Genomic DNA, 18,570 nt, shown 5'->3' with positions numbered 1-18,570 from the left:
GTCTGCAAACCACTTTTATTTCATATTCCAAATCATACTGTGTGACAAGTCACAAATTCTACAATGGTGATGACGATGTATCTCAAAATAATTTCTAACTGGTCTATAACCATGGAATATTTTTCAATTATAAACAACCCAATAAGGCTGTCCCATCGCCGGAAAATAACAGCTGTTCATTATTTCTGAATTAAATCATATGCATATCAATAATATCTAATTTAGCATAAAAATTCATGAAGTATCATGCAATTATGTCTTCTTTACAACCAACTATAAATGTGTCTACTTTGTAAAAAAAAATGCTTGTGCCTCATGGTATGCCCGAAATATGTTCTAGAAGAAAATTCTTTTGTTTCTAGATATTATTTTTACATTAAGTTACTAATTAACACACCAGGGTAATTACATTGTAATGAAGTTGTAATATATAGTGATAACACATTCCATTACTGTATTAATACATAATTTCATTCCAAGTACAATTGTTTATCGGTAGACAAGATTCCCAACAGCCTGGAATGTGGTTTGGGGTTTTCCAGAAATTAATGTGGGCAGGGCAGGGCAGGAAGATATTTTCTAAGACTCAGGGACCCCACACGCCCATCAAATTTTAAAACTATAATGCTGTATGCAAGTTGTATATTAAAAATAACAGATTGTGGAATCTTGATATCCCCACCACTCATTAAATATTTTTAAATGTACATCCCAGCCCTCTCAAACATTCATTTAGGAATAACCCTTTATAATTTATATATTCAGTAACTGTTTGACAATTATTCATTGTACTGAATATTTTACAAACCACTTCAAATTGTTGATGAATTCAAAGTATTATCGCAAGACTTAATCAGGAAAAAACTGCGACACAATAAATTATTTCTAGGCAAAGCTGTACAATTGCTGCTATTTTGTATCCACATGAAAAATCATTTTAGAAAAATTAATTTAATTTAATTTAACTTTGAAAGTCTTCCACTGTGCAATTAAACATTAGCTATCCTGTATCTTGAATATTGTTTATCTCAATGACCAATATCAGTTTTGCCATACTCCTTTTTATGTTTATTCAGAAACTGGTTATTGGTGTCCTCTTGGTTCTTGATCTCGTAGTCCATTCTAAAGGTGGACAGGGCGTTAGTCATCTCCTGTATCAACAAGATATATATAATTGCATCACCAATAAAATGTTAAAAATTGAAGAACATTAACATACAAGGCAAGGCAATTCATAGTCCCTCATCGAAAGATAATAAGTCAATAATATATAGGTAAGGTGACCTACTTTAGTATGCTACACTTCACTTTTGCAAGATACACTTGTGCAACACATGGTAAAGTTTGGTGAAAATCGGTCCATTCATAGTGAATCTAATTTGCTATTTTGTTATTATCTATGTGCAGATGAAGATTATTGTTGAAATTGTTGTACAGCTCCAATGCACAGCACATGCTAACATATCTAACCATAAAAACAGTGTTTTCGGGGACTGTCCCTTTAAACAACATTATATTCATGACCAAAAACTTGAATTCTTTCAGTACAACAGTCAGAAATATGATGCAATATTTTGAGTTAGATAAAGTTCTATTAAATGTCCTACCTCAAATAATGTCCAATCAATTGCTATTCTGACGTCTTCGAACATGACAGTGTGGTGGATGTCCTTTGCCAGCCATCTTTGTTTCACTTTAGTGAAAAAAGTCACCCATGGCCAATCATCCACCTGTTGAAATCAAAATTATAATATATAATATGTATTTGCCACTTCAACATGATTTCATAAGCAAGCTGCACAGTTTAATTTTATTGAAGGATTCACGAAAGCAGACTGAAGACAGAAGACTGAAAATGTAAATATTGCCCCATGAACAACCAGGTTAATTTTAGATGGGGCTGCCACAAACTCGGCCAACTTTTCATTTGAACCCAGACCCAAATTTCCTGTGGATTTTGAGTTCTAGACTTAACCACTTTGCCACAGTGGTTCTAATAAGCAAAATATAGACTGTATAACTGAATTTAATTGTGATCTAGGAAGTATCAAGACAAGTAATAATTGTAATTTACCATGCTTTTACCAAAGTGAAGCACATCCATATAGTAAATATAAATTTGAAGTTTTGTTTAATATCCAGGTGGTATTTTATTTTTAAGATTAATTTATTAAGCATAAATGAGATTTTGTAATGATATTGTGTATAATTACTTCCCTTTGGAGGATGTGAGTTTCCATTTTGTTAAAAACCAAAAGTATATTGTTGAGTCCAATGTGATCATACTGATAAACAGAGAAATGGACCCATCTATTAATCTACTACATATCGGACTATATATATTTCCCTTGTTGACTTGGAGTAACTCCATCTTGTTTTTATATTGGAAAACACAAAGTTAATTCTGAAGTTTGTTACCTGTCAACTTGTTCAGGATTCATCCGACCCCTATAATCAGCTTTTCGCTTTCGTTCCTGTTCGATGTAGTCTTGGTCACCTTTTTTCAGCTGCCTCCCATCGCCTACACCTCTCACCATTCTAATGAGACCAATAAGTACATTCATTAATTTACAATAAAGCAAAATGCACTGTCAATAAACATATAGATCTATATTTTATTCATAAACAAACTAGGACAACACTTATATTCTGTTACGCCAAGCTAAAAAAACTGAAAAGGGGAGGGGGGAGATATTTTGATTTTTTATGAAATGTTCCCAGGATTAAGGAATAGGGAATTTTTTTATCATTATTTTTTTAATTTAAACTCACTTTTATAAAGCTTGATGTAGACCTACACACTTAAAATCCTAATCTAGGAAACGCACAATTAATTTTGTTCGGCCCTACTTTGAAAAATGTCAGCATTCAAATTAAAAAAACTATAATATAGTTTTGAATGAGTAATTTTTATATGGAGGTATAATTTTCTTTGAAACAGTACAGTTCTCAGGTTTTAATTTACAAAAAGTCATCCATCCTAACCTAAATTCATGTTCACATTTTTTCATGTCATTTATTGTTTTAACCCTTGTATGTAAATGTTTAACATGTTTTACATAGCCCCATGGAAGATTAAAGTAGCTCCAAGATATAAATGAGTCAATTAACTCTTTCAACACCAGTCAACCAGAAGTGTTTACTGCTGGGACACGATATAACTGGAATACTGTTAAAAGCGGCGTTAAACCCAACTCACTCACTCACTCACAAGTTCCCAGAGACTCTTGTGTGATAGATGAAGCCAACATTCATCAAAGAAGATATCTGCTTGTAAAATATATTTGCTGCTACATGTTATACATCAATTGAAAGGTCTGATCCTATAATCCTATATTTTATAAATATGAAAGTTATGTTTTTCACATTATTTAAAATAATGCATAAGTTTGTTGTAAATAAATAAAATGTAAGCTAACACGTAGTTAACATCCAGATTAAGGACCAAGGAAGCGAAAACTTGACGATTTTCGGCAAATATAAGATTTCATAAAATCCACTTACCCATTTCTGTTTTATTTTCATTGTTTACGTAATTGGAAAATCATTTTAAAAAGAATTATAAATAGTTTCTGTCATCACCCATTTCCCGATAACAGCGGCTGTCCGCTCAGTAACATGAAGAAATACCCCCGTTTTCGAGACTTCGTATGAATAACACGTTCGTTGAAGAATGGCATATGACACATCGCTGGAAAGCTTATTCCTCCATCTACACGCTCGTAACATGGTCTGGTTTTTGTTCCGTAGTTATAACAATCGATGTCATTGGAATAAAATTGGTTTCTTATGAGGCTTTCTTGCCGAAATCTGCTACAAGGTTCGCGATTAGCCAAATTTGAGCACGTGACCTAAGGCAGCCAATCAAATTACAGCTGTGATAACAAGTTCGTGTTTGGTAATTTTCAGAAGTTGACGAAAGATTTTCGTTAAATCGTATTATTCTGAACGTTTTAAGCAGGAAATCATGATATATATTAAAAATACGGAACTTCGTGAATGCATCGTGCTAGGTTATGAGCTGTGACAAAGATTTTTCATGCATATATTATGGCATTAAACATTGTGTCCGAGCCGAGAATTCAAGGCGATGAAAGCCGAGATGTCATTTGACTTGCATTACACGCGATACACGAACATATGGAAATAATAACCCATCTATGTAAGTTTGATTACTTTTATATATATTTTTGTTGATTTTATTTATTACTTTGTATAATATATTTAAAGATTTGTTTAAAACGTCTATATTTTGCTCTTTGACATGTTCGATGTGGACCCGTTGTGCGATAATTTTATTTTCAATAACATCACGGAAAATAGTGAATACTTTTTTAATTTATCGATGTAAAATGATAAATTGAAAAGGAATACGTATTTCCGACATTGTCAAATGTGATAGATTAAATAAATGAATGATATTACAGGTAGGTCCATAAAAATATATACTATTTTGCCCGACCGAAGTCGTCTGTCTACCAGTTTGTCCGACCGTCAGATAATATGTCCACTTGTTACGACCGACAATAAAATGTCTGTCTCAATGTTATGCCCGAACGAAGTAAGTCTGTCCAACTTTTTCTATGCGAGGCTTTGCGCAAAGCTTGTTCTTATTCATAGTGCGAAGCAAACTCTAGCAGTCGTGTTTAATTGTGTGTTTGAATTACTTTTCTAAAGTACTTGTGGCCGAACTGGTGAAAACTTGAACTATCGTATATAAATCGACTAATTCAATGTTCGCCCGTAACATTGGGTCGCCTGTAACATTTACACTTACCGAGACAGACGTGGAAGCATCCTTCTTCTTTGGCGCCATCTCTGCTGCTGACCAAATTTCGGCAATCATGTAATTCGTATCATGTGGAAACCAACCGGAACTTGGCAAATCCGATGACGGAATATAAACCAGGTGACGTGTAGCGATCAGAAAAGTTAAATTATGATCGACAATTCGCCCGTAACAGTGGGACAGAGTTTTCTATAGACGTTTATGATTTGCATTTATTTTCTGTGGTTGCAAACCTGTTTTGATTTCATGTTTAGGTTTAACATACATTGATCACCAACTTTCATTCTGCTTCCGAAGTAACTTTCTGTGGTTTCACAATTCGTTACAAAATGATGTTTTTGTTCACCACCCATCGAGGACAGACATTGTTACGTCCGACACTTGTCAAATTAATTGTACATTTGTATTAATTTTTTTTTTTTTTTCAATTTTTTTTTTATTGAAATCTGTTAAAGTACAAAGGTACCTGTTACATTCTGTTAAAATCGTACATTAATATTGAACTGAATGTGGAATACAGCCTACAGATTGGAGGTATGCACAGACATGTAACAAACAGAACTCAGAAAACACACTTGTTTTAATTTAAAAATTCTTTTATTTAATTTATATACATTGTTTAAAAAGCTCAAAATATGTTTACTATCTCCAAAATTCATGATGTATCCAATGTAGTTCAGATTTTGCAGATACTCTCCTTGGAATTAAATTTACAACTGTTTGAAATTCATAGGTATCAAAGTGGGCACTCTAGTGAATAAGGACTCATATACAAGTCCATATATTACTGCCTAAATTTACTGGAAAAGAAAAAGCGAGACACACTGTATGAACAGAAGTTTGACTGTTTGGTTTTATCAGCGTTAGAAATTGGCACTAGTCCTATCATGCCTATAGTCCTTGCCAAACTGCCCAATGGTAAAGGTATCATTAGGACTAGTAGAAATTTGCCCTTTTTAAGGGTTTTGCTATATGTTATCATTATAAGGACTAGTGGACGAAAACTGTTAGTTTCTAACCCTGTTTATGTTTACTAAACTATACATTTAATCATTTAAGCCTCAAAAACAAAATTTCACACCCCTCCTAAAAATTGTATTTGTATCCAGAAAACACCCTGTATGTTGGCAGAAGGGAATTGAGTCCTAATGCTAGGACAACACACAGATGCATTAGTGGATCGCAATTTTTTCACTTTAAGATACAAGTATTGATCACAGTCACACACCAAGTAAAAATATTGATTCCAACCTTAAATGATTGCTCTTATAACTGTTACACCAAACACTAATTATTTAGTAGTGAAAATTAGGAGTGAAAACAGAAATATTTTCATTCAGCACCAACTGTAAATTGTCAGTGTGCCAGGAATTTGGCCATCCTGTCTATGAGAATGATGGATTATGCACCACGGATGAGAGCACAAATTTCTATAATATTCCTTGATGTATACTCTGAGCTCAGGGATGCTAGTGCACAGCTATGTAAAGCAGATCAGTACATAGATGTGATTTCACAGCTGAGCTCTTCACTTGTTTACATCAAAGAATGACATAATGAGAATCTATTCCTTGAGTGGGAAACACTTCACAAGTTATAATCAATCATCACTATGTGAGGTGAGGTAAAATGGGATTTAACGTCCCGTCCAAGATTATTGCACTCATATAGCGACGTGCTTGTACGTGTGTGTGTTTGTGTAACTGCTTGTACTAGTCCGTACTGATGACGATTTATAGTGCTAGCTCATTGAGATACCATGCCGCAGTTTAACATGAATACCCCACTCAGACACAGTATACTGACTCCGAGCCGACCAGTCCTTGTTTTTTTAGCCCCTTAATGCCGAGCGCCAGACAGGGTAACAACAAGTACCATCTTTTAACATCTTTTGGTATGACGCGGTCGGGGATGGAACCCCGGACCTTCCGCTGTCCGGGCGGACGCTCTACCACTAGACCACAGTGGCGGTCCCAATCTTCACTATGAGGCCAATTGTCTCCTAATGATTGAATCTGTTCAAAATTAAGCATAACGTCTAGGGGTCCTAGTCATTACTTAGACTGAAGTTAAAGGTGAAAAATTGTGAGGTGTCACTGGATTTAAATACAACAGCAGGGACAATTGTCCTTTCAATTGTTGATGCAAAAATATTTTAAACACATTAGTTTGATTAAATATTGAATCTTATCTTACCACTTCAGTTGAAGACTTCTTCAACTTTGACCTGTCAATCTTCATCTTGACATCAATAACATGGATAACTGCAAAAACAAAGAAAAGTGATCATCATAAAATACAATGTAAGTCTGATCTGTACAGTACTCTCTATACCCCAATATGCGCATCCATAGTTTGCCCTGATGCATAAAACCTGCATATTTGACGCAATCTAAGTAGAAAATATGCAATATCATTTCTCCATTGTGAGTCATGACGCAGATCATTCAAATTGTCAAAATCAATTAATTGTACCATACTGTCGGAACATTAAAATTTGAACGGACATATCCCTTGACAATAAAATATGACTGATATCAACTTTGTCTAATGTTCCAAAACCTTATGTCTGAACATTAAACAGCCCTACTGGCAAGCTCTCGGTTGCAGCCATCAGAAATAAGTTTCAGTAGTTGCCTAACGGGGTGGTTGTATTTCATGTCAGTCACTGTCAGAAATAGGTTACATCACATCAGCTATATGTTTTAAATTAAATTCCTTACGAAATCTGACATCAATTAGTATTTTGTTAAAATGCCCCTTTGAAAGACATATGACTCCCTGTATTACAGCTAGGAAGTCAAAATGATCCCCTGTTTAAAGAGGCTAGGGCAAAGCACCCGTTACACCATCAAAAACTTTGATCAAAAACTTGGTTAAAATCCATTTGACAAAGTTTTTGACAGTACTTTGATGGAATAGAAACCGATGCTATTTATCGTCAAACTTTGATGACGTTGTTTTAACTTAGCCAATCAGACTGCAAGTAACATGTACCCCTTTTCAACCTGAAGGGCATAGTCAAGTCAAAGTGAATCAACTATTTTGGAATGACGAGGTGTTGGAAGAATTAATTAATTTGTTTCAACAACGAGCAGCCATTCTCGGGACCAAATATGCCTTTGCCTACCCTGACGCCTCCTTTTCAACATGGCAATACACAAAATACATATGACAACAGCAAACAATTCTTCGTCAATAGCATCAACTATGGCAAGATAATTCCCACCAAAACCGTCAAAAGTTTTTCACCAAGTTTTTGGGGGGGGGGGGGGGGGGGGGGGTAGGGGGGTCTTAAAGGAGGACTGGGTGGTTACAATGTGTGATTTTGCCAATTGTGTAACATTGTTGCCCAATCATTTTGGTAGCCAGCACTTTGCCTGGCTTGATCTTATACAGGCCAGAAATATTTGAGCTCTCAATGTTCTTTGTAAATGATAGAAATCTGGGTAAACCATCGGCTGACTGCATCAGTAATGATCCATGCAGCTGGGGTAAGATGAGACACCATCAGCCAGGTTATGCATTGTGACCCATTTATCTTCACTTTAGTTGTCTATTTAGACAAGGATGCGATGCAAGTGATCTATTCGGACCATGGGGCAGTGAATTTGCTATGGACAAATGGCAAAAGGACATTTTCATAATTACATAACCTTTTCATAGAACATCCTTCTAAACCTGTACCAGTTTAGGACCAATTTAGGAACATTTAGGACAAATTGGATGACAATCTGACAGTCAATGAAATTTTTTACCATAGCATTTAGAATTCTTTAATGAATGAGATAAGTTAAAATGGTTCAAGGCTTTCACACTTATGTAGCAATGTGTGTGGGTGTCTGCAGGTCTAGACTAATGTCAGTTTTATGGTGCTAGCCTACCAAGATAACATGACCCAGTATAATAAGAATACCTCACTCAGACACACCATACTGACTCTGAGCCAACCAGTCTTTGTTGTAGGCCCTTAATCATGTTAACACGAACACCAGGCAGGGTAACAATAAGTATCATCTATTAAAGTGATTTCGCATAATGCTGCCAGGGGATTGTCTTCGAACAACCAACCTTCTACTCACCGAGCAGATGCTCTATCCCCTAGACCACAGAGACAGTTTATAATGAAGAAAATGAAGCCAATGTGGTTTCTGTTGTACACTAATACCTTTAAATCTGCTACTAACATCAAAGTTTGGTAAGACAATATTTCTCTGGGGTGTTAAAATCTTAAAAAAAGGTTTATAACGCCAGACAAGTAGAATGACAAAATATAATTTCTGTTATCATGTTGACTTTGTTTTGTTCAATCAATGAAAATACTTCATTAAATGCATGTAAATCAATGATAATGAATATGATTTATAGTGTAACTAATTACAGATCAAAGACATGAATGAACAGTTTTATTACAAATTTGATAAAGCATACTTTTTTCCCATAACAGCATCAATACAGAGTTACTGATCCATCAACGATGAAAATGGAAATAAATGTGCATTGGAACATCACTAGCTAGCATGCTGATTAACAAATATTCACTGTATTGTGGAATTAATTTTCAAAGAAAATATGCCATCAAATTCTTTCTTACAATGAGTCTGATAGATTTAACACCGCTTAAAGTGTCATTCCTTCCACAGGCTGTCATAGAATCACATGTGTTATTAACATAACACGTTGATTAAGAGTTGGAAGTTAACACTAGCCTGGAGCTAGTACAAATCCCCCCATTGTTCTAACATTACAAGTGCATCCTACCTGGGCTTGTAAAGCTTTTCAGTTTAGTTCTAATCATTGATTCATTCAACGCACATAAATGCCTAATTTGTTTGTTTGTTCGTTGTTTAACGCAACACTCAGCAATTAATATTCCAGCTATATGACAGTGGTCTGTAAATAACTAACTCTGGACCAGACAATCCAGTGATTGACATCATAAGCATCAATCCACGCAATTGGGATACGATGACATTCATCAACCAAGTCAGCGAGCCTGACCACCCAATCCCGTTAGTCGCTTCACAAATCTCTACTGGTCCTTCCAATCATTGATCATGATATAAAAAACACCAGCCAACAGGCAACACATGACAGCAACATTGAAAATAAGAAGTCATTGATACTCTCTGGTTTTGTTTACAGTAGATAATATGTAATTGTAAGGATTCTAGGGTCTGTAATCCTTAATATGAAGATTTAAACAAGGAGACCTTTACTTGACCATGGACAGCTTAAAATTTGATTTGCCATTCAGTAGTTTATAACCGGTTGGACATCTCTCTATCTTTACACACGTTTTCTTGTTCCTGTATCTAAACCGTAATCATGGCAATGAGCAATTTCAATCACACTGTTACCACCTCCCGGTTTGAAGAATTCTAACCTGAAATGCTATGTGATCCATAACACTTTCAAGATATATTTTTTTTATTGATAACAAACATAAAACTTGTTTAAACGCTTCAAGAAACTACAAATACGCGTGTTAGATGAGATAGCAAATTTGTGCACGTGGTCAGTTCAGCGTTAGGATAGTGATCCGCATAGCAAATCTTCTAAAAATAGCCACACGTGGAAGTTGCAGGAAGTAAAAGAGAAAATAAATTACAAAAGCGCAAATCAAACGGACCGGCACAAATTCTATCTGATATGATAAATTCGTTGTCATAATGGAAAGGAAAAACCAAATCAACGGTGACTGAGCGTAAAATTATGGCGGAAAAATGCCATCGAATGCGACATTTTCGTCAAACACAAAATGACTCAAATTCGTGTACATTGTTGCAAATATATTACAAGATAACAAATGATCGAATTGTAATCGTGAATTCGTTAGCGTTAGAAGGTTTGAGGCCGATGAACATCTGGTAGTTTCTATTACGAACCTGCAGTCAGACGGCAGCCATGTTTTGTAGCTAGTTGCCCGGATGAAAATTTTGCGGACGTCGCTTACATCAACCCCAAATGAATAATTTGTTGAAAGTGATGTAAGTGGCCAAAGAAGCGCCTGACATGGTAGGAGTTAATTTGCATTATTCGCAGCTAGTTGGCGATAATTTGATAGCAAGATTTATGCGGTTAAATGTAAGTGTAAAAGATTCCCTCCTACGGTTTCATTTTCAACCCAGGCTTTATCTGAACGTAGCCTATGACACGCCCAAAATGGCATCGTCAGCTATCGTTTCAGTTTTCGCACATTCGTTAGAATTTAGCTATAAGCGTGTATGCCTATCATGTGAATCTTAATTGATTGAGCAATTGGTTTATTTTTGCTTGGACACGCGTCCTAATTAACGGACGTCTATCATTGGACATGGTTATCTCATGCCCCTGCGGTTAAAGCGACAGCTTGGGAGTAATTGCCATTCCCATTAGGGCTGGGACGGGTAACTCGGGTCCCCGGGTCGGCTGGGTACTGACTACTGAGTAGGACCCGGGTACCTACAGGACTACCTGGACCCGTTAGTCACGTGATATATTGTTTAATGACAAAAAATATCTGGAACTCTATGGTTACACTACAAGTCACACATGTTCGCATTTCTTTCTGATCATGCACCCATTTCTTCTGACTTTTCATATCTTTGAATAAAGATATAACTTGAGTCAACTTCAGTGTATGCATGACCAGATTGTTTGATACATGTATCTAAATACATTTTGCCAGTGCGATGTTAAAAAATGCCCAATCGGACATTTTGTACCTATCTCTTGAGACCTACAGTGGGTACCCGGGTCGGGTCGGGTAATAGGGGGGTGGGTACCCGGGTGGATAATTCGGACTTGTCCCAGCCCTAATTCCCATGTGGTCTTTCGAATCAAAACCCACTGGCAAATCCAGTATAGCATCAGTCTAGGGGTTAATGATTGTCCTAATAACACATACATTTTGTTTGTGAAGTGTTAAACGCTGTACTCAGCAATATTCCAGCTATATGACAGCTTCTTTAATAATCGACTGTGGACCACACAATTTAGTGATTGACTTGAGCATCGATCCACACTATTAGCGTATTGGCCAAGTCACAGAGCCTGACTAACATTTTTGTCATCTGTCACAAGCATAAGTTGCTTGGGACTTATATTCTTGCCAGAATCCCCATGAGTAAACTACACATAGACAATGTTCGTTTTCCTTCCACACATGGTACTAATTACAATGTGTGGAAGGAAAACGAACATTGTCTATGTGTAGTTTACTCGTGGGGATTCTACCCGGGTACCCACCCCCCTATTACCCGACCCGACCCGGGTACCCACTGTAGGTCTCAAGAGATAGGTACAAAATGTCCGATTGGGCATTTTTTAACATCGCACTGGCAAAACGTATTTAGATACATGTATCAAACAATCTGGTCATGCATACACTGAAGTTGACTCAAGTTATATCTTTATTCAAAGATATGAAAAGTCAGAAGAAATGGGTGCATGATCAGAAAGAAATGCGAACATGTGTGACTTGTAGTGTAACCATAGAGTTCCAGATATTTTTTGTCATTAAACAATATATCACGTGACTAACGGGTCCAGGTAGTCCTGTAGGTACCCGAGCCTGACTAACATTTTTGTCACCTGTCACAAGCATAAGTTGCTTGGGACTTATATTCTTGCCAGAATCCCCACGAGTAAACTACACATAGACAATGTTCGTTTTCCTTCCACACTTGGTACTAATTACAATGTCTAGATTGGAAATGGATAAAAAAACCTTCTCCGATTTCCTATTTGCAAACCCCAAGTTGTGACGTCATGTCAATTTTCAAAAAACCTCTTGCATTAATGTATTTGAATATTGTTTTTGATTCAAAGGGAAAGAACACGCAAACTCTCAGTTGTCTGGCCGGCACCATTTTACAGCAAATATGTGTACGTGAACCAAAACATTTTGATATTTCGTCAAGAATTGTGAAAATTGGTTTCTGTATATTCTCACAGTAACACTGATTGAATCCCCGCCTGCCTATTGTCACATGTTCTGTGTATTTCTAGATATTTTCTCTAACTGATGTCTCCCTTGCATTTTAAAGTGAGAAGGGAAGTTATTTCTTTGAGCACCCAATATCCAACAGTTACCTACATGTACTGAGACACCTATTTGCATATTCAATTTGTTTTTCATTTTTGGCAAAATGGCCACAAAAATCAAATTAAGCTGATCTGCGTATTTAGGCATGAGATAATCAAACACAACAATCTCCTTGTACGGGTTTGATTCTCATTTGATCTATTTGGAGATGGACTCGCGCAGAACAAAATACATCAGTTCTGATTTACAGTTAAAGTTGAATCATTGTGTTCAAGTAAAGATGAAGAAGTAATCTTGTTAATTCTTTGCAACTCAAAATCAAAACTTACCAGACTCTTATAATTGAAAATAAGACACTCTAGTTGATTTCATGTGGCATTTCTTTCAAACGTAGTTAACAAAAAGCAATTAGCTCATTAATTTAAGACAATAAGCATGTTTACCTGCAAGTGGTGATGATATGTTCCAGGTATGTCCAGGTAATAGAATAACAGCAACAAGGAGCTCTGAAGCAATTCCAGCAGTAGACACAGAGCTACAGATAAACTGCGTATTTGCGTAAAATAACCCCTCAAAATATTCAAAACCCAATTACTTTCAATTAACTTGTATTTAGAAACGCATGCATTAAATGAAAAACTCAAAAGAATAAAAACATGACCACTAAGTACCTAATTTCCAATTTACTTTCCACATCAAGCCTATATTTAGAACCGTTATATACATTTAAACCGTTTCTTTCTTAAATCTCAAAATGTTTACTCATTTTGGAAAAACCCAATAGAGTGATGAATAGATAAGTGAAAAAAATATTGGTTAACCAATGAAAAATGTAATAACCCAATTAAGTTAGAAACCTTCGAGTAAAAACTCAATTGCTCAAAAAGTCATCTGGAGCTCTAAGACAAATGGCAAAAATCAAAACAGTGAACATATGAAGTGATACTAGAGAACTCATAATATTTTAGAAAATTACCTATGAGCCCTCTTTCCAGAAGAAGCAAATCCTTTCTAATTATCGTAGAGATTCTATATGTACCTTGTTTCAGTGTTTCAAAGTTTTTTACAGTTTTGTGTTACCATAGAAACATTTCCACATTTCACACAGTTAGCATGTAAGCTGTAGGCACTAAGTGTGAAATACAGCTATTCAATTGAATTCCAGATTTATTTTGAGACATGAGTATTCACTCTTTCAGACTGTGTAGTGATAGTTTTCTTTGGGTTGTCGATATATGTTTGCTCCTTTTGGTCCTGTCTATTGGGTATTTTTAAACCATTGGATAGACCTTTCTTAAAACTAATTCTGCTTTAAATGTTTTTAGGGACTTCTAAATGATTACAATAAATGATTAACATATCAATTTATTTCTATTTTGACCGACCTTGTGTGGAAAAGCTGGAATAAATCTGTGAAACATAAAATTTAAAAAGTGTGGCATTATTGCATTGAATGCATTGTTAAAATACAATGTTAAAACACATCTGAATTAAAGAAAATACAAACGTTTGAGTGAGCACATGGCATAAAAACCTGCAACAATGGCAATCACAAAAGCAGGTCTCTCTTTTATTTGTGAAGTTTAGAGTTGGTGCAACCTTGTTCGTTAAAGCAGACATAACTATCACTTTTGAGAACCTCCTGACTACGACCTTCTGTGATTCTCTCACTGATAATAGAGTTAAAGTGACTTTGTACCACAAACAGCTTGACTCCGACCAACACAGCAAGTTCAAGCTTCCCTTTATCCACCTAGTTCAATGGCAATGAGCGAATCTGTAATATTCCATCAATTAGTGATTCCGGGGTAGAATAGGTCTTCAGAAACCCATGCTTGCCGTAAAAGGTGACTATGCTTGTCGTAAAAGGCGACTAACGGGATCAGGTGGTCAGGCTCGCTGACTTGGTTGATGCATGTCATTGATCCCAATTGCGTGGATCGATGCTCATGATATTAATCACTGGATTGTCTGGTCCAGACTTGATTATTTACAGACTGCCGTCATATAGCTGGAATATTGCTGAGTGCGACGTTAAACAACAAACAAACCAACCAACCATCAATTAGTACCTATATCTTGTTGTACAAACTGTAAATGAAATTGATAGGTTCCCAAAACGTACAGGGCTGTCGGCACTATTGAAAATAAGCATAAGTGCGTACTATGATCTACTGTCTTATTTCATGAAGATTCAAGACATTCTGATTTATATTTTCTTTTGCAGAAACCTCAGTGTATTCAATGCTTACAATATAAAAATGGGGGGCACGGATGGCCCAGTCGTCTAAGGCTCCGCGATTTGCTGTGCAGAGTTGCGTCCCTTGGGCACGCCAGAAACCTATGATTGTGGGTTCGAATCCGGGTTCGCCCCGATAATGTTTCTAGGTTTGTTAGCACCATACCTTTGCTCGTGGGTTTCACTCGAAGTGGTCAACGTCTGAGACCTGCATCACTTGGGGCTTTCCTCCCACATTAAGCTGACACGCCGCGATATAACTGGAATACTGTTAAAAGCGGCGTTAAACCCAACTCACTCACTCACTCACTCACTCACTCACTCACTCAGTCACTCACTCACTCACTCACTCACTCACTCACTCACTCACTCACTCACTCTCACTCTCACTCACTCACTCACTCACTCACTCACTACAGTATAAAATAGTCGTGGAATTTGCATGACATCTGTGAGATGTAAAAAATGTTACTAAGCTGAATGTAGTTGTCATTTGTTGTTCAGCAGTGAAAATCTAAAAATGATTGATATTAATATTCCTGTAAATATTGTGGGAATTTATTGTATGAATGCTCTTAAAATATGGAATCTGCATCGCTTGTGAAAGCATATTTTGCATTTTTACTTTACTGAATCGGGGAAATCAGGTCCATCTGTCATGTAATTAATAAAAAAACATGTTTAATTAACTATGTGGTCTATACCTGTGTAGAATGTATCTCCTTGTTCCAACATTTACAGTATAGTTTTGTGTGAGCCTGCATGTATGAGGATACATATTTGTTTAAATTATTTTAGAATTGATTCAAAGCTGTTTTATGCTGCATTTATGACTTGAAAAGGTCAAGGGTAAAAATGTTTTTATACAATATGACTCTATAGTGATGGTTGCTTTTTCATCTACATGTGTTTTTCTTTTAGAACCTTTACTCAATGGGTTTTAACTTCAGTTTTGGGGTTCAACTTGCTCTTAATAGTTGACCTCGCATGTGAAATATTTGGTCTTGTCAAAGCCTTGAGAGTGTACGTTAGACCTTTGGTTTCACATTGTAAGTTTTTATCATCTTGAATAGGTATTCTGCAAAAAGGAACCTTTTTTTCTTCTGTTGGTTTTTTCTTTCGACCAACCCTCTCTGGGAAAACCTTGGAGATGTGATACAAAAAAATAGTAGGGACACCCTTATGATGTTAGTTGTTTTTTTCAATTTTCAAGCATATTCGTACACAAACAACTTAAAATGATGTGGGTTTAAATGATTTATCTTGCATGTTTTACACAAATACACGGCTTATCTGAAGCTAAGAACAAACACACTGTTTCACACAAGATGAACATGTATTCTTGTAATGTTACTTTATTATATACTGGGAGGTGTGATATCGTCATCTGAGGTGAAACAAATTCTGCATCCCTGGGCATGCAAGAATCTTGGGATGGTTCTAATTAAAAAATCACCCTAATTATGATGCTAGGTTTGTCAGCACTACACCTGAGTTGATAAATGTCTCAGACTTGCATCGCTAGGGGCTTTTTTGTCAGTTGGTTTGCAATGTATACAGTCGAAATTATCTGTAGGTGGCAGGAGAAAAATATTAAATTTGACTTTCAGATACATTTTTACTATTAAGGAAAAAATACCTTGATTGGTTGGTTTGTTGTTAAACAAAGAAACCTAGAAACACAATCAGGGCAAATCTTGGATTCAAACTAATGATCATAGGTTCCTGGCATGCCAAAGGGACACAACTCAAACTGTACTGCTTTAGATGACATACCTCCAGAAGTTAAAGCTTGAAGAACAGTTGTCTGGTGTTAATTTTGGATTCTCTTTTTCACAGGTATCAGATGTGTTTGTGACATGTTGGAAGTGAGGGAAGAACGACTGTGAACTACTTCCCACCAGTGGGTCCTGATATGGAGGCATCACAATCTCCCAACTTTCTCCAGCCCTTTTCACCTGGGCTTGATCCATCAGACCTGCCGTCAACGATGATACAGGACATTGACCTCCATCTTGAATGTGACGATGATGGCAACTTCTGTCTTCCAGCAGTTGCCGACAGCAACAATGTCCTTTCTCATTCAGTGATCGGTCAGAACGTAAATCTCAGTGTGACATTCCCAGTCCCAAAACAAACTGAAAAAGCTGTATTGGTGTTCAGTTGTTCGCAGTGTGACCAAACTTACAGCAAACACAGTAAGCTGGCTAAGCATTTGCTTCAAGTCCATGAGATAGAAAAGAATTTTCAGTGTACAGTTTGTTCTTTTGCAACAACGTCCACAAGACTGTTGAGACGCCATTTTGTCAGGAAGCATGTCACAAAAAGCGAGGAGAAGTTTCGTGAATCAAGAAAATGTCCATCTTCTTCAGATCAGTTAGGGAGTGACAAATTGTGTTTTACTGCTACAAATGCTGATTCCACTGGGAATACAAACCTTCAATCACAGAGTTCTGAAAATGATGAAAAGTCTGCATTTGACACAGAACATTCAAATGAACTTGAAAGCGGAACTGGTTTGAATGTAACAAAGTTAAAAACATCCCATGATGAAGAAGACAGTAAAGAGCAGCGGTTTGATTTCATGTGTTCTGAGTGTGCATACAGGGGAATAACACAAAAACAACTAAAGATGCACTTTGCAAATATTCATGATCCATCACGGGAGATTTATAACTGTCATGTTTGTGAATACTCATGCAAACAGAAACGCACTTTTATCATCCACCAAAGAATGCACAAAAATGAAAAGCCGTTTAAATGTGATTTCTGTCAAAAATCTTTTTTTGCCATGTCGACCCTGAAACGACATGCATTGATCCATGCAACCGACAGACAGCATAACTGTCCCTTCGAAAACTGTTGTCAGATGTTTAGGTATAAGGACTTGCTGAGGTCTCACATTTCTAAAGTCCACAAGAAGTGTAAGAGCAACAACCTGACCCTCGATCCAGAGCAGCAGGTATCACCATCCAAGTCGGAGAGTAACCACAAGAAAAAAACTCTGTTTGCCTGCAGTTGGAAAGGATGTGAAAAATCATTCCGAGACAACTATAATCTGAAGTGTCATTACTGCTTGCATACAGGGGAGAAACCGTTAAAGTGTCCACGCTGTGAATTTAAGTGTGTGCAACAAGCCTCCTTGAACTGTCATGTGAAGAAAATGCATTGTGAATTATAAATTCATGATTTTAGTATATCTTGTCCTGATCAGAATTATCGTTGTTGCTGAGGGTGTATTGGATAAAAGAATGTCAAGAATAAAGTATGCAGACCTTAGTTTTTGGATGATGTTACTTTTCTTTGAGTATTTTTCAGGGACACACATGGTAAAATTGTTTACTGAAGAATGCACTCTTGGTTCCTGGAGAATGCACCCTTGGTTGCTGCAGGATGCACCCCTGGTTGCTGAAGAATGCACTCTTGGTTACTGAAGAATGCACCCTTGGTAACTGAAGAATGCACCCTTGGTTGCTGCAGGATGCACCCCTGGTTGCTGAAGAATGCACTCTT

General features: G+C 36.5%; 2 protein-coding genes and 1 long non-coding RNA gene across 14 annotated transcripts in view; 1 reads left to right on the top strand and 2 right to left on the bottom strand.

Moving 5' to 3' along the window:
• The window catches only part of LOC124146150 (E3 ubiquitin-protein ligase HUWE1-like), a 98,459-nt gene extending 87,736 nt beyond the window's left edge, over nt 1-10,723 (bottom strand). For all 9 annotated transcript variants that reach the window (XM_046516290.2, XM_046516294.2, XM_046516295.2 and 6 more), the window contains exons 1-2: nt 10,678-10,723; nt 6,986-7,053 (exon numbers count right to left, since the gene is read on the bottom strand). In XM_046516290.2, coding sequence (XP_046372246.1) covers nt 6,986-7,030 — 45 coding nt within the window. In that variant the 5' untranslated portion in view covers nt 7,031-7,053; nt 10,678-10,723. The remainder of the gene's footprint in view (nt 1-6,985; nt 7,054-10,677) is intronic.
• On the bottom strand, nt 895-4,901 carry LOC124116257. Of its 2 annotated transcripts, XR_007221544.1 has the most exons (4): nt 4,778-4,901; nt 2,419-2,538; nt 1,608-1,730; nt 895-1,151 (listed from the first exon to the last, which is right to left on the bottom strand). It is a non-coding gene; the product is annotated as an uncharacterized LOC124116257 (long non-coding RNA). The 2 variants fall into 2 exon arrangements; XR_007221543.1 differs by lacking the exon at nt 4,778-4,901 and having other exon boundaries at nt 2,419-3,228.
• A 2-nt stretch (nt 10,724-10,725) lies between the features above and the next one.
• On the top strand, nt 10,726-18,336 carry LOC124146149 (zinc finger protein 808-like). Of its 3 annotated transcripts, none has more exons than XM_046516289.2 (2): nt 10,726-10,807; nt 16,897-18,336. In XM_046516289.2, the coding sequence occupies exon 2, from the start codon at nt 16,973-16,975 to the stop codon at nt 18,236-18,238; it is 1,266 nt and encodes a 421-aa protein (XP_046372245.2). In that variant the 5' UTR covers nt 10,726-10,807; nt 16,897-16,972; the 3' UTR covers nt 18,239-18,336. The 3 variants fall into 3 exon arrangements, with proteins under 3 accessions (XP_046372245.2, XP_046372244.2, XP_048252727.1); XM_046516288.2 differs by having other exon boundaries at nt 10,756-10,876; XM_048396770.1 differs by lacking the exon at nt 10,726-10,807 and adding an exon at nt 12,641-12,658.
• Nucleotides 18,337-18,570: the final 234 nt, after the last annotated feature.

Source organism: Haliotis rufescens, unplaced genomic scaffold (assembly GCF_023055435.1).
Source record: "Haliotis rufescens isolate VD_foot unplaced genomic scaffold, xgHalRufe1.0.p SCAF_16, whole genome shotgun sequence".
NCBI classification, from domain to species: Eukaryota; Metazoa; Mollusca; class Gastropoda; order Lepetellida; family Haliotidae; genus Haliotis; species Haliotis rufescens.
Note: the sequence above shows the minus strand (reverse complement) of the source record. Positions and strands in the feature narration are given on the sequence as shown.

Coding starts and splice junctions, on each gene's coding strand:
- LOC124146149 (XM_046516289.2), top strand. CDS start 16,973: ATGGAGGCATCACAATCTCCCAACTTTCTCCAGCCCTTTTCACCTGGG.